The sequence below is a fragment of the Protopterus annectens genome, chromosome 10.part0 (genome assembly GCF_019279795.1).
Source record: "Protopterus annectens isolate FY-2018-M chromosome 10.part0, PAN1.0, whole genome shotgun sequence".
Classification (NCBI taxonomy): domain Eukaryota; kingdom Metazoa; phylum Chordata; order Ceratodontiformes; family Protopteridae; genus Protopterus; species Protopterus annectens.
Window position 1 is genome coordinate 1,385,706,420 of NC_056744.1, and position 16,026 is coordinate 1,385,722,445.

General features: G+C 38.2%; 1 protein-coding gene across 4 annotated transcripts in view; it reads right to left on the reverse strand.

The window, feature by feature from the left end:
* ZNHIT6 (zinc finger HIT-type containing 6) overlaps window positions 1-16,026 on the reverse strand; it is a gene marked incomplete at its 5' end in the record, with an annotated part of 1,270,195 nt that overhangs the window by 1,009,637 nt on the left and 244,532 nt on the right. For all 4 annotated transcript variants that reach the window (XM_044086022.1, XM_044086023.1, XM_044086024.1 and 1 more), the window contains 1 exon segment: window positions 534-614. In XM_044086022.1, the coding sequence (XP_043941957.1) occupies window positions 534-614 (81 nt within the window).

Genomic DNA, 16,026 nt, shown 5'->3' on the forward strand with positions numbered 1-16,026 from the left:
TTTGTTTTGGCTAGTGTTACACTTTACAAAATGAGCTTTTTCACCGTCTTGAAGGAACTGGCACAGTTTACTGAACATTAGGAGTTCAAAGTCATTTCTGTAGGTCAGGGATAGCTGGTATGTTAAATATCTAATGTACAGCAAGATCTTCAGAAACAGTATGAAAACTTTAACTGAAAATCACTGCCCTGAAGTCAGGCTATTAATTGGCACCACAAACAAAGCTAATGTAATCAATTAAACACTGTGACATATGGTTCAAAGCAACTCTCCTGCTAAACTTTTAAATTATGAGCCAATTTGCAAGGCACTAAAAAGCTTTAGTGACCAGCTGCCTAAATTTATGTACTGCTGATACGGTGTCAATAAAAACTCCTTTGATCAAAAAGAACAAAGGCATTTTCAACTAATTTAAGTATGAAGTTTAAACAAAATACTAACAACAAATCTTACCCTGCTTCAATGAAAACTATTTCAAGTTAAATTTACTAACAGAAGTAGTGTGTGCATTCCAAATGTTTTAAAATTGTTACCTCTGACGCAGAACTGGATCAGATTCAATAGGGTCAATGTACTGTTTTAGGATTTCAGCAAGCGTTTTGTCATCTGGTACTCTAGAGAAAACAAAGCAAACATTTAAAATCCATTGAAACATCTAACATAAAAACTGCAGCAAATAGATGTTAACTAACAAGCTATATAGTAAAATATTGAGTAATTAAGTACTTACCTCACTAAATTAATAAACATGGCAAACTGTGCAATGTTTTAAAACAAGTATTTTTCTTTTCTATTTCTACATATTAGTAACAAGGGTGGCTACTAGCAGGCAATGCTCAGCTACAGACAAAACCAAGGGAGAAGAGCTTTATTACAACCACTGTAAGAAATAAGCAGCTATGCAAGGATCTGAATCAAAACCTAAGAAAAAAGTTAAGTATGTTATATGGAAAGCTATTTCATGCTATAAGAAGACAGCGACTTAGAACTTTGTCTCATACTAATCTCCAGTCAACCAAAACGCTACTGGAGACATCCATTATTGGTGAAGCTTATATAAAGCAAGGTAGTTCATTAGCACTGGGTTAGGCTGACAGCGGGTGACTTTAAAGGCAATCTCGGTATGTGTAAGTATTTTAAGATGCAAGTTAAATTAACCTAAATTAACAAGGGAGGAGTGGTACAGTACAGTATAAAGGATGGTACATTTTTTTTGCAAAAATGACATGCCCTTTTTAGACCACAAAACAATTCTGGCAGCAGTATGGCCAATGGTACATGGTTATTACAATTTATTTATTTACACTTATCTATCTTGCATTAGAAAATGCAGTATTCTACAATGGCACCAAGCTTCGGTTGCAGCTTTGGGGTCACAGTTTCCACCTGATTTAGGAATGGGAAGTTATACTATCTTTCGTCATTCCACAAGGGACACTGATCATGGTATGCTGCTACCAATTTGTGCTGCAGTCACTATGGTGCTTCATAAAGAACACAAATTTGATTTTCTTGCTGTTTAGTAACAGCTTGCTTTCTCTTAAGGCAACTGGGCCCATACCACATTTTCTGGATGAGCCATAAAAATGCAGTGAAGTAATGAGTCTTCTACATGCGGAGTCAGCTTTTGTTTATAAATATTTAAACTACTAAAGGGTAAAGGACAGAACCTCAAGGCACACCTACAATAAAAAGAAGTGTTCAGATTGCCATTTCTGCCAAGTTATAGATATAGATATAGTTATTTGGGTAAAACATACTGTGGTACTTGCGTATTATCGCAACCAGATTTTTGCGGTCAAGCTAATATGTATGTTGGCCAGAAAAGGTGTGTGGGAATTGGTGTAAGATACTATTTAACATCTTTATTGACAGCAAGTAAGTTTGTTGGTATTACATTCAGGAAGTTAAATAACAGTGAAAGTTTTCTTCCTGTTTTGCGTACTTTACACATGCATGGTTCAATTGGCTTGGCTGCTGTCATACCGTTGAAAGGATTACTTTAAGTCTGAATTGTTTCAACTGGCTGAGTTGCTGTCCTTCTGTCGAAAGGATTATTTCGGAGCTGTACCCCTACTTTATTTTAAATGTGAGGAATGTAATGCTTAAAAGAAAAACCGGGAGACATGGAAATGAGTTGTGGTAAACTATTTTTTAAAACTGTACAAACAGTTTTTATGGAAACTTTAGAATAGAAGCTTGCCAAAAAAAAAATTAAAAAGCTTTTGTAAAACTTAAACATACTTGAAAGTTATGACAAAAGCTTGCAGTAACAGTGGAAGGTTTTCAAAATTGATGATATTGGATGATGTTGCTAGATGATTGTAGGGTAGTCTTGTCCGTGAGAAGTTGACAGTAGTGCTTTGGTTTTGTTTTGTGATGGTGCTGTCCTCAGGACAAAGGCTGACTGAATTTCAATGATTTGGGCATGTGTTATGGCTGAGAAGATGCGGATTGGTCATTCACTGTTTTACTGTTTTTGCATGAAGAAAATTTGTTGGCAATCGCTGTTAATATTTCTGTGCAAGTCGCATTTCATGCCGCCATATATATTCCAATAAGTATGACTCCAAATGGTGACTTGCAGTATCGCTTTGTTTTTTGTTCCTCCACTTTACTGAACCCCACATTCTTTCTACATGTTGTGTATGAACTCCAGTATCTGGATCCACAAAGCTGTACTTGTGGTTTGCTTTATCATGGGTGAAGCCAGCTTCTTCAAGTTGTCTGGTGTGATATGCTCACCAGGAGTCAGAATAAATAGTGCTGCCCTCCTTGATGTACTCAGTTATTTTACTAAATAATGTTGAGGCACTTCTATCTGCAACTTTTACAAGAAATGCCTCTTTGATCTCCCTCTAGATTCCTCCAAAAATCCACTGTTGAGGGAGGATATGACGAGCATTACTTTTCTGATGTGTGAATAGACTTTCATCAATTTCAAATATATACCCTGGCCCTCCAATTTGTATTTTCTCTCTTGCTTCTCCAATTCCATGACACAGACATCCCTTAAGTAGTTATTCCAGTTAATGACAGTCTTGTCAGCCATGTCCAGTTCTTCCTGACAAAAAGGTACTATTAACTGCTTATACCAGCCGTGAATGAAATGTAGTGAGGTGGTAAAAGTTATCCTACTGCCATCTAACCGGTTTCCAGCCCGAACTCCAATATGTTGGTAGCATTTTTCTGAACTACACTTCCAAAATATTTGTTTTCCATAGTACAATTTCATGACATGTCCTGAACTGCATTCCTTAATAGCGGGTATAATTCCCTATTGTTGTAATAATTTAATTGAGTCCTTCTCTGTGGTAGGTAAATCCCACAAACACATTTTTAATCTAAAAAAACTGTTGTGTTACAAAATTACAAGTAAATAAAGACAGAAATATGGTTTCCAAGAAAGCATTTACTATGAGTTTCACAACATTTGTCACCACAAGAAAAGGAACATGCATTAAGCAGACTTGGACTTGGTAAACCAACATGAGATGTGGGCGGTAAAGGGCAAACCTGCAGTGAAACAGTGAAACATTACTTTTTAAGATGTTTAACTGATAAACCTGCCTAAACAAACAAAAAAAAAAAAACGTTAATGAAAACATCATTTGTGTGATTTTTAATACATTATCAGTACCATTTACATATCGGGAAGCAACCTGCATTACCACGAAAATCTGGTTGCGATAACATGCAAGCACCCATATTTTAAAGTAAGCATGCAAATCAAAAGCTTCCCTTAAATCTGGCAGAGTCTGTTTATTGAAATTTCAATCAGATGAAACAAACTTGCCAAAGCTTCATCTCAATAAAACAAACAAAAAGCATTTCTGGAAGGCAGGGCCCATCTTAGGCCAATTGGACCAATATGGCCACGTTAAATAAAAATGCTGGCAGGTAGAGTTTCACAGGCACAAATCATCCAGGTGATGATAAACCAAAGGTATATTTAATGATAAAAATCCACAAGGAAAACAAATAAAACGTCAGCACTTTCATTAAACAAGTGTAAACTTCATGAGACCTGATTTTTATCATTAAATACACCTTCGGTTTATCATCACCTGAGTGATTTGTGCCTGTGAAACTCTGCCTGACAGCATTTTTGTTTATTTAGTTTGTTTTACTGTTTTTGTTTTTTTCAATATGGCCACGTTCCTTTAGAAGGCCCCAGACCAGGCTATGACAAGATCATTATGTCTTATGCTGCCAACAGATCTGACCGAGTAAAACTGTTGCAAAGTACAAATCATTTTCCTTTTGACAGTTTTACTCCATAAGAGTTACAAGTCTAGTTGCTGGTACAGACATTTCCTGTCATGCTCTGTACTATTAGCAAGTCCGGTATTCTTACTAACAAAGGTTTCATGCCTCTTTTATGGCTTACAGTCCCACTGCAGTCAGTTGCTGCTGCTGAGTGTCCCAACATGATTTTCAACCCAAAATTGGTCAGCCTAACCATTTTATTTTGTGTACCACTGTATTTACTGTCTGAAAGTAAGATCAGGCTTAATTTGAAGATTGATGAAGAGGAAACAAGACTTTTTTTGTTTCATTGCTGACATGGGGGTTTATGAATGTTTTATAATGAAATTATTTCTAAGAAATAACTGTGGAATGGCGAGTCTCAGACAGTATAGAAACAAACACTAGTAAAAATAACAGATTCTGCTTTTTTAATTTGTCCAAATCTTTTGTGTTTCTAATACCAGGAAGGGAATGGACCCCATTCCTAAGTCAAAGTATGATTAAAGTTCATGAAATTAGTATTGTTTCGATATTTGATGTTAGCCAGAAATGCTCTTCGCAGCACCCACAATGTGCCCAGTAATGACTCCTCCTGAAATTCATACAGAGTTACATGTATTGGTAATATAGGCAAGTACGATTATACATTCTTTTTTATAAGACCCATTGTTCCTGCTATTATTGGAGCTTTCTGGGTATCTTTCTTCCATATTGCCCTTGTTTCTGCCTGTAAATCCTGGTATCTAATGTCTTTGTGTCTCTCTCTACTGGGTGTAGAAATTTCAATAATCAGTGCTACTTTTGTCTTCTTTTCATGGACATATTTGGTTTTCTCACATCTATTTTTGAACTGTTGGTAATGGGTGCTCCTATGTAATATAAACATCATTTTCTACAATGCTTTGCGGCTCATGGTTTCCAGTGTTTTTCAGCTACTTCAGTACTGTAATGTTTGCACAATCCCCAATGCAACACTCTTGCCACATTATTAAGCCTTTCAGAATACGGTCCCTTCTGCCATTAGTAAATCACAACCAGTAACAAAATGTGTGACTGTTTCCAATTCTTGCAACACCTCATTGTCCGTTTCTTCTACATGTTCAACAGCCTTCATAAACCAACGTGTAAGTAGTCAACTATCTTGGGAGGCCAATATTAACCTTTCATCTTTTGGTTTAAATTCACCTCTTTAACCATTCCTGTTTTTGATCCTGGTCAACATGAGATTGTTCGAAGAGTTTTCTACACTTGTAACTATATTTATGGATTTTCCACATTTCTTGCTTTCTCATCTGATCCTTCACCTTATATTCTTTCATTGTTTTTGGCACATTCAGTTGCTGCCTGAATTTTACCTGCTTCTGGTTTAATTTCCATTCCTGCTTGACGCAAATACGCTTCTGCTTAACTAAGCAGGAAAGTCATCTTAAGACTTATTCTCCTCATGTTTAAAACTCTCACTATGTTTAGATCTTGTGAAGTCAGCAGATATGTATGCAAACTTACAATTGCATTGGTCTTGGTCTTGATATGAGCTGATTTTTATAAATCATTTGATGAGCATGAAGCATCCTTCTTGTTTCCCTGTCCAACCTATCCAAATCTTTTGGGGGCCAGTCAATTACTCCAAAACTGTACATTAAGACAGGAACAGCAAATAGCTTGGACTTTGTTCCTAGACGTCAACACTGTTTTCAGGATTAATTCTAAAATATTCCCTACTAAGTTTTATTTGCATTTGTTCATGTTTTATTGTTGATCCTTCATCATTTCCCTGACATTTATATACTCCCTGTTGTTCACTTTTATATCACATTCCTGTCCTAAACTGATGTCTTCTTGGTGGTGCAGCTTTCCAGCTTTAAAGGTTGCTTTTGTATATTCATCAAGACCAAATGACATTCTTATATCCCTTGAAAAGGTTTTGACCACTTGCAATTGTGCTTTCAGTTCCTCATCTGATGAGCTATACAGTTTTAAATTGTCCAGAAAAAGAAGAGAAGCCTTTAAACTTTGTTTTCTGAAAGCCAAATTGTAACCATGACCTAATCTGTTAAGTACAGAGCTTAATGGGTTAAAGACAAGACAAAAGAGCAGAAGTGACAGAGAGTCACCTTGGAATATTCCCATTTGGATTTTTATCCCTGGAATAATAATTTGTCCTTTATCATAGTTTAAATGCAAAGTGGTTTGCCACTGTTTCATGGCCGTTGTAATGTAATCGATCAGCGTAAGGTGTATCTTACACAATTTTAAGTACTCATCTATGAATATGGGATACTGTGAAATGCTTTTTTGTACACTATCCATACCAGATTTAGATTTTCCCTTTTTACGGTTTTTCCATTATGACTTTATTTACCATATGATCCTTTGCTCCATATCATTTTATTACCCTTTTGCTCTATTGTCATGATTGAGTTTTCTTCTAAATGACTATAAATTCTGTCTGCATCAATTCCAATGTATAGTTTTATAGGTCGTTGGAAGGCAAGTTATTAGTCTATAGTTTTTAGGATAGCTTGCAGGTTCGCTCAAGTAGGAGCACTGTTCCTCTTGTTAACCAGGTTGTCTGTTCGAGGTGCACATACAAATAGTTCTTACTTCTGACTTAATTTTCATGTAAAGATGTTAATACTTTTACCAGAAATTAACTACTGCTTCTGAGCTTGGGGTTTTCCAATTAACAGCTTTTCTTAACTTTGTTTCAGTTTCTCTGGCAATTACTTCACCCCATTTCACATCCTGTACATTTGAACGTCTTATTCTTTTTTTTACTTCTTATATCCATTTAGCATCTTTGTTATGTTCCACAGGATCTTCATAGACATTTCTCACAAATATATCCATTGCTTTTTTTGGTGGTGTTTCAATTCCTTTTGCCTTGGTTCCCAGTTCTCTATTAAACTTTTTTCGGTCATCAATAAATTGCTTATTTTGTACTTTTCCTTTAAATGTATTTATCTGCATTTCTTCTAAGTTTTTCTGCCTGTACTGATATTTTTAGTTTATTATTTGCAATACTGCACGACAGATCCTGTAAATTGCCTTTATCATGTCTTTCTCAACATTTTTGCTGATCTGTTCCCTCTTCTATACTCTTCTAACAGTGACACCTCTCGTCTTAATTGCTTTATGTTTTTCTCTATTCAATATTTCCATGACAGCATTTGATTTCTCCCCTTCTTTTCACTTACTGCCCGTATTTTTGCAGTAAGACTTTGTTATTAATTTAGCTGAACCATAATATATCCTATTTACTTCTGTTAAATTGCATGGATCTCTATGAACAGTCATAACTACTGTGTTCATTTGTTTTATCAAACTTAACTTTTTGGGATGTACTGACCTTCTGTAGTCTGTTTCTTTCACTGATCTTAAAATGTCTGTCCACTGTAATTAAATGAAGCAACTCTTCTCTTAGATCATTTTCTTCTAAACTGAGGGCACATTCTTTATTCTCCATTTCCTGCAGGCATTCTAAAGAAAGTTCCAGTTCATCTTCCTGTGCCATCCATTGCTCTTTCAAATGGGAATTCACTAAACTATCACTCCACAACACTGGCTGTGATAGAGTTGCCACAATTTCCTCTTCCTTCCCCTGCTGAGCAACTCCAAATGAACTTTTGTACTGGTTTCCTATGGAAGGCACCAAAATACCTTCATAATACAAATTATCAGATGTTTCCTGCTCCACTGGTTTCTCCTTAATTTGGAGATACGTTATCAAAATTAGATTTCCTACATTAAATCCTTCATTTTGCAGGTAATCCATAACCTCAGTTTCTATTTCTTTAACTTCTGCATTGCTAATACTCTTTTCGATTTTTCCTGTTTTTTTATTTTTTTGCATTGTAAAATTTTCCATATCTGAATAGCTTTGCCTGTATTTCTCTTCAAATATCTTTGGTGATGCTCTTTTTGCATTAATTAGTTTTGCTTCCTCCTTTGCATAAATATCGCACCATATTATCTCTTTCCCACATCCATATTTCTTCTTCAGATGTCTCCTGCTCCTCCTGTTTCTCCTTACTAGGAGGCACTCATTCCATCATGTTGTGCTAGACTTTCTAAATCCTTCACCTCACAAGTATTCCATAACTTCAGCTTCTATTTTTTTTAACTTCTACTTTACTAATCTTCGGTTCTTCATTCCCTCTTTGTGAATTTATTTTTTGTCTTATGAAATTTTCCATATCTGGATGCCTTGGCTGGTATTTCTCTTCAAATATCTTTGGAGCTGCTTTTTGTACTGATTAACTTGACTTTTTCTCTTTGTATAAATATTGCACTATATCAGATAGCTCTTTCTTTCCTATGTCCATATTTCTTTTTTATACCTTTCAAAATTCTCTAGATTTTGTTATTTATATTTTCACACTTCTTTAGTCGATTCTTTTTTCAAACAGGCCAAGATTTCTTAGTCTATATAATGTTTTTCATAAATCTGTTGTATTAGTCAACACAAATTTTTACTTGAAGATTCTGACACTTTTTCTTCTGCAAGTATTTTGAACTGCTTTGGGAGGTAACTTATAATTACTAAGGATTTTGACAGAATGTTACCAATTCCACAGTATGACAGAGAAATAGCTTGCTGCAATCACAGATAGTGGCAAATTAATCCCAGAGAAGTGAAACATGAGGTGTGTGTGTGTGTGTGTGTGTGTGTGTGTGTGTGTGTGTGTGTGTGTGTGTGTGTGTGTGTGTTGAGTGACGGCAGGCAAGGGTGGACCAAAAAATGATTCACTTGGCTGCAAGTAGAAAAGCAATTATAAAAACAGTTTGATTCATAAATGTACTACATGGGTATCACAGTTTCAGAGTCGCATACAAAATGGTGTGGGGGACAACCAGAAACTTAAAAGTTAAAAAATGGTTGACTGGATTAAAGAGTAGTTTTGGGGGAAGGTGCATTATTGAAAGCTGACAAATCTGTGGGTTCTTTTCATGTTCTCCCTACAGCCAGGCAGGTTTCATTAAGGCATTCTAATTTCTTACCACCTGTCAAACATGATTATTGGTGACAACTCTAAATTATCCCTGCATATAGTCCTTACTGTTGACCTCAAGACCTGGGATATGGCTGGAAAAGATCTGCATGTATTAGTCCACCTTCCCGGTTTAACAAATAAATAAATAAAAATAAACCTTCAGAAATGGTTATAAGTGGGGTGGTATGTGAGTAATGTCATTTCTAAGCGTAGGCTCGAGAGTATTAGAATTGTTGTTGACCATTATGAGGAAATTCAACAGTTTTATGTGGTTTTGTAGAAATGCACTGGCTATAACAAGGTATTAGAATTAACCAGATAAGGAACTCCAATCATTCAGAGCAAGTGTAAGAGAAGAAGGGAACTTCATAAAGGAATAAAAGGGTAATAATGAGATCAGAAATGTATAAAGATTGCACTTCTATGATAGCTGCACATTCTGAAAACAGAAACTTAGCAGAGAAAGCCAGTGAACCTAGATTTCTGGATACATTTCAGTAACTAGCTAGTAAATACACTGCCTGGATGCCAAGAGAAAAAGAAATATAGAGGACCTGAAGGAAAATCACTTAGAATAGATGACAAAAAAAAAACACTGACTGAGAAAAGTACTGTAGCTGTTCAGCAAAAAGCAGTGCAAGCTCCAGACATGACTTCCAGTAACCTAAAGGAAAATATAAGGCAACTGCAAACGGACCTCACTAAAAAAATGAAACGCTGATGAGTATATCAGCTCAAACAAGAAAAAGCTGGAAAAAAATGGAAGAAGCTTTAAACAGATATTCAGATAAGGTGATAAAACTGCAAAACTCGGAGGTCAAAATGAAGAAAAAACTGGCTGAACATGAGACTGTGCAAGAGGAGATGATTTTAAAAATAATAGAATTAGAAGGCAGAACACGTACAAAAAAAATGAGATTTTCTTCTGTACCCGAGAAACTGGAAGGAAGAGACTATTAATTTTACAAAAGCGCAGATAAGCAACTGAACTGGTATTCCGCAACAGGAATTGTTAATTTTAAGGGCACATCAGGTGTATGCTCCAAACCTGCCTATGTTAATAGTGAAGATGCAATCCTACCAGCAGATGGGTATTTTTGTGGAGAATGATTACTGACAGTACACCAGGCAGAAGAGGAGTAAATGTATCCCATTTGTGATGCCTGTGTCATGGCCCAGCAATCAAGAAGCCTCAATCCTCACCACCAACACCAGTGAGGGGCATCTCATATAGGAGGAAAGGATAACAATTACGCACAGTAAAGTGCAATTTCCCTTAAGAGCACACAGAGATCACAGTCAGTCTGGGGCTGGTCGCTCCCTTGCTCTCCAAGTCCCCAATAAGCCTCCCCACTGGCACAGCTAGAGAGTCCAGATCTCAGCCTAGTGGGCAAGTTAAAACTTCCAGCACCTTCTCTGTCCAACCAATGCTTTGTTTCCCTGCCCAAGTAGCTGACACACACTTTGAGAAGAGTTTATACAACCACACAGACACTCCCGGGGAAGGCTGGCACAGGTTCTCCAGCTGTGCACTTTTTCCCAGACTAATACGGTAGAACCAGCTGCCACCACCCACTAATATTTATCAGCTACTCAAGGTCCCTTAAAAGGGTGTGCAATATTATTATCCAATTGGTAGTATAGCCCAGGGCTAAAGCTATTAGAGTGGCTTTGTACAATTTTACCAAAGGCATGCAAGTACTCTAAAGAGCTTAAATTATCTCTACAAAAACAGCCACAGTTGAAAGGGTTTAAAATATTTAATAACAAATACTCAAAACACAAGACAATACTTTTTACTACACAGTGCTAGTTAAGAGTTTAGAGATCACAGAGAAATACTTAAAATAATGCAGTAGTACAGTTCTGACATCACAAAAAAACTGAAATAGCTAGAAACTAGAAAGATTAGACTAAGAGCAAACACAAGTCTAAGATAAACTTACATATAGAGCAACACAGTGCTGATTAGTTGGATGGTCAAGACAAACATGCTGAATGCTCTCTGATTCTCTCTGTTTTTAAAATCACATTCCTGGTTTACATTACATCATTCTTTACACTTCCCTGGGTTCCCAGGCTAACAGAAACTACATTTACATTCTTCACCTCTGGGCAGAAACCAGAGCAATAAAGGACATTTATGTATGCAAATTCTGGCCGTTAACTCTGGCCTTAAAACAATAGCAAGAATTCCTTCATCTAGACCGGCCGGAGCTGTGTTTACATCAAAGGGTCACAACATGTTTTACATGGTCAGCAGAGTGAACTGTTACATTTTTTTTCAGTTCCACAGGTAACACTACTTTTACCATTTAAGACAACAAACCTGTGGTTTACATTAATATGTACAGATGACAGAATTATCTCCAAAATTCTATCTGGCTAGGCTGGCAGCCTTCATCTGTCTTCACCCAATCTTCACATATCCCCCCCCCCCCCCCCGGAGAACTCAAGCTAGTTTTTCAAGTGGCCCTTGAGAAACGCTGCTTGAGGGAGTTAGGTCTATCTGAGTATACCTTACCCCACTCCCTGTCTTGAGAGCCCATCTGCATTGGCATTGCTAATCCCACTGTGGTGCTGCATGGACATATCATATGCTTGCAACCCCAGGCTCCAACTTGGCATTTTGCTGGTTGGCTCTGTTTAACCATGTTAGGGGGTTGTGATCTGTCATAACAGTAAATTTCCTTCCATACAGATAAGTCTGAAGTTTCTGCAGTGCCCACACTATGGCTAGACATTCCTTTTCTACAGCTGCATAGCATTCCTACCTGGGTTGGAGCATATGACTGAGATAAACCACTGGGTGCTCTTCTCCCTCTGAAGAAATCTGGATAAGTACAGCCCCCACCTTATACTTCAAAGCATCCACCTGCACAACAAATTATTTGCTGTAATCTGGACTGGCTAACACAGGGAGTCCCTCCCAAAGCTTCTTTAAGCTTCTAGAATACCTGCTCACATGCTGGGGTCCACACTACCTTATCTGGCCTGTTCTTCCTTGTCAGGTCTGTGAGAGGAGCAGCTATGGCACTATAACTGGTGAAGAACTTTCTGTAGTACACTGCTGTCCCTAGAAATGCCCTCACCTGCTTTTTGGTAACTGGTGCAGACCATGCCTGAATGGATTCCACTTTAGCAGGTTCAGGCCTCATCTTACCACTCCCCACTCTCTCTATCCCATGTAGGAGACCTCTGCCATACCCACCTGAGATTTGCTTAGCTTAATGGTCAACCCTGCCCTCTGTAGTCTGCCCAGCACTTCCCTGACATGCTGAAGGTGCTCTGGACAGGAATGGCTGCAGACGGCAATATGACCAAGGTAAGCAAAGGCAAACCCTCCTGCTCCTGCTAGGATATGATCTACCAGCCTCTGGAAAGTTGCTGAGGCATTCTTCATCCCAAAGGGCATCTTTGTGAACTCATACAAGCCAAAAGGAGTCACAAAGACTGACGTCCCTCTAGCACTGGGAGTCAAGGGCACCTACCAGTAACCCTTGGTAAGATCAATGGTTGTAAGATAATTATCCTCACCCAGCTGCTCTAGGGCCTCATCTGTCCTAGGCATGAGGTAAACATCTGACTCTGTGTGACTATTTAATTTCCTGTAGTCCACACACAACCTGGTGCTGCCATCCTTCTTTGGCACCAGCACCACTGGGGAGGCCCAGGGACTGTTGGACTCTTGAATCACCCCTAGTTCCAACATCTCCTGTACCTCCTCTCCCTCAGAGTCTGTTTGACTATCTCAGGCACTCTATAAGGACCCTGTTATCCACCTGGTGCTGCCCCAGATGGGTGCACCCTGGTTTCCCAGTGAATATGTCCCCAAAATCCTGCAACACAGCTCGGATTTCTCGAACCTGCATAGGAGATAGTTGCTGGGACATTGCTACCCCTTTCCACTGAGGTGTCAGCCCAAGCCTCACTGAGATCAGTCCCCAGATCTCACTCAAACTCCTCCTGCAATCCATTCCAAATGCTCAGCACAACGGCCTCCCTATCATGGTAAGGGTTCATCATGTTAACATGGTACAATTTGTGCCCCTGCCTTCTGCCTAGCAGTTCCACCATGTAGTTAACATCACTTACCTTTCTTACCACCTTGCAGGGTCCCTCCCAAGTTGCTTGCAGCTTGTTGTGTCTGACAGGAATGAGAACCATTACCTGCTGCTTCACAGCATACTCTCTAGCTCGAGCATTCCTGTCATACAACACCTTTTTCCTGTTGTTGGACTGTCATACCACAACTTTTTCTGTTGTTGGGCTTCTGCCATGTTCTTTTGGGCCAACCCATGAGGACCTCTGAGCCTTGTCCTAAGGTGTAGGAAGTATGTCACAACAGACTCCTTGTGAGATTCGCACTCACCTTCCCACTCATCTCGAATTAAATGAAGAGGTCCCCTCACCCTATGCCTACACAGCAACTCAAAGGGTGAAAAACCTGTGGATTCCTGGGGAACCTCTCGGTAACAAAACAATAGATGGGGCAAATATCTGTCCTGCTCCCTCAAACTGATCTGCAAATGCCCGTAGCATGGACTTGATTGTACAGTTTAACCCCTCAACAAGACCATTAGTCTGGGGATGGTAGGGGTGGTCTTCATGTGCTTCACCCCACAGGACTTCCACAGACAAGCCAGCAGGTCTGACATGAAATTGGCACCTCTGTCAGTCAGTATTTCTTATGGGAAACCTACCATGCTGAAATACTCCAACAAAGCATTTTCCACCTTCTCTGCCTCAATGGATGACAAAGCCACTGCTCAGGGTATTGTGTATAATCCACTACCACTAGGATATACTTTTTCCCTGTGGAACTTGGAGTACTCAGAGGACCCACAATATCCATAGCTACACTCTGAAATGGCTCCTCAATCACAAGCAAAGGCATCAAAGGAGCTCTCACCTTGTCTCCTGCCTTGCCTACCTTTTGGCACTGCTCACAGGTCCTGCAGTACCTTGTTACATCTCTGGAAATTCCAGTACAATTTTACGAAAGGCATGCAAGTACTCTAAAGAGCTTAAATTATCTCTACAAAAAGAGCCACAGTTGAAAGGGTTTAAAATATTTAATAACAAATAGTCAAAACACAAGACAAAACTTTTTACTACACAGTGCTAGTCGAGTTCAGAGATCACAGAGAAATACTTAAAATAATGCAGTAGTACAGTTCTGACATCACAGAAAAACAGTCTACTCTTTCTAGTTTCTAGCTATTTCTAAGAGCAAACAAGTCTAAGATAAACTTACATATAGAGCAACACAGTGCTGATGAGTTGGATGGTCAAGACAAAAATGCTTAATGCTCTCTGATTCTCTCTGTTTTTAAAATCATATTCCTGGTTCACATTGCATCATTCGTCACACTTCCCTGGGTTCCCAGGCTAACAGAAACTATATTTACATTCTTCACCTCTGGTCAGAAACCAGAGCAATAAAGGACATTTATGCATGCAAATTCTGGCCATTAACTCCGGCCTTAAAACAATAGCAAGAATTCCGTTATCTAGACCGGCCAGAGCCATGTTTACATCAAATGGTCACAACATGTTTTACTTGGTCAGCAGAGTGCACTGTTGTTACATTTTTTTTCAGTTCCACAGGTAACACTATTTTTACCATTTAAGATAACAAGCCTGTGGTTTACATTAATATTTAGAGATGACAGAATTATCTCCAAAATAATATCTGGCTAGGCTGGCAGCCTTCATCTATCTTCACCCAATCTTCACACCATTGTTCAAGGAATGTCGAGAAGCAGGTGTGAGATTCAAACTGTTGTACCCAGCTATCTTCAAAATACTCTTCCTTGCAGGAATAAAATCATTTTTTGATAAAGTACATGCTTAGCAAGAAATACAAAAGTCTATCCAACAAAAAGAGCTGTGAAACAGAAGGAGATTCTACACCTTGTTCTTCTGGTAATAAAGATCACATAGATACTGTGCCAGTGAAACCTCTTTTAGTGTTTCAATAGAACATTTTTGAGCGATGAAAAAAGCACAAGAGTTGACTACAAGAACCGAGAGTACGTTGGAAATGAAGCAGAGATAGGGTTTGGGAGAAGATGAACAGGAATAGAAGAAAATCTGGAAATACTGGACTTTTATGGACACTGTTAAACTCTCAAGCATATGCCCTACTTTATTTAATTAATGTTTGGAAAAATGTCGAGGGGGGAGGGACAAAGGTAACTAAGTAAAATATTTTTTTTTTCTTAACAGTACTACTTAAATGGTGCATGATGTTTTTTGCATGTTATAAAGTTTTTCAGTTATTTTTAAGTGTAATGGGGATACTAATGTAAATAGGTGATCCTGTTTTTTTTTTCCTTTTCGTTTCTTTCTCCCTTCTTTGCGCTTTCTCTTTGTTCAATTTTAAGAATTGTAGGCAGTGCAATGTATAAAAAAAGATCTGGTTAAAAGAGCATAAAGAAAAAAATAGTGTGCTTTTTCTCACTGTTGCATAGCGGAATGATGTGGATTAGAGCCATTAGATTAATCTAGTAACAAGCTCTATGAGAAAGCAAGTAAATTAAAAAAAATACTGAATATTATAAGGCTTTTTTTCTAGTAAACATTTTTGTGTCTGGCTGTCATGTCTCTAGCAGACAATCTGATAAAGAGAAATAGCTTGGAGAAGACATTTTCTGAAAGCATTCAAGGGTTTTTTTTCAGCTGAGTGTGCTACAAAGATAAGAGAAAACCAGAAAACACTTAATAGAACCACAGGTTATACCATGCATCTTACCACGGATAACTTTTCTTTTAGGCT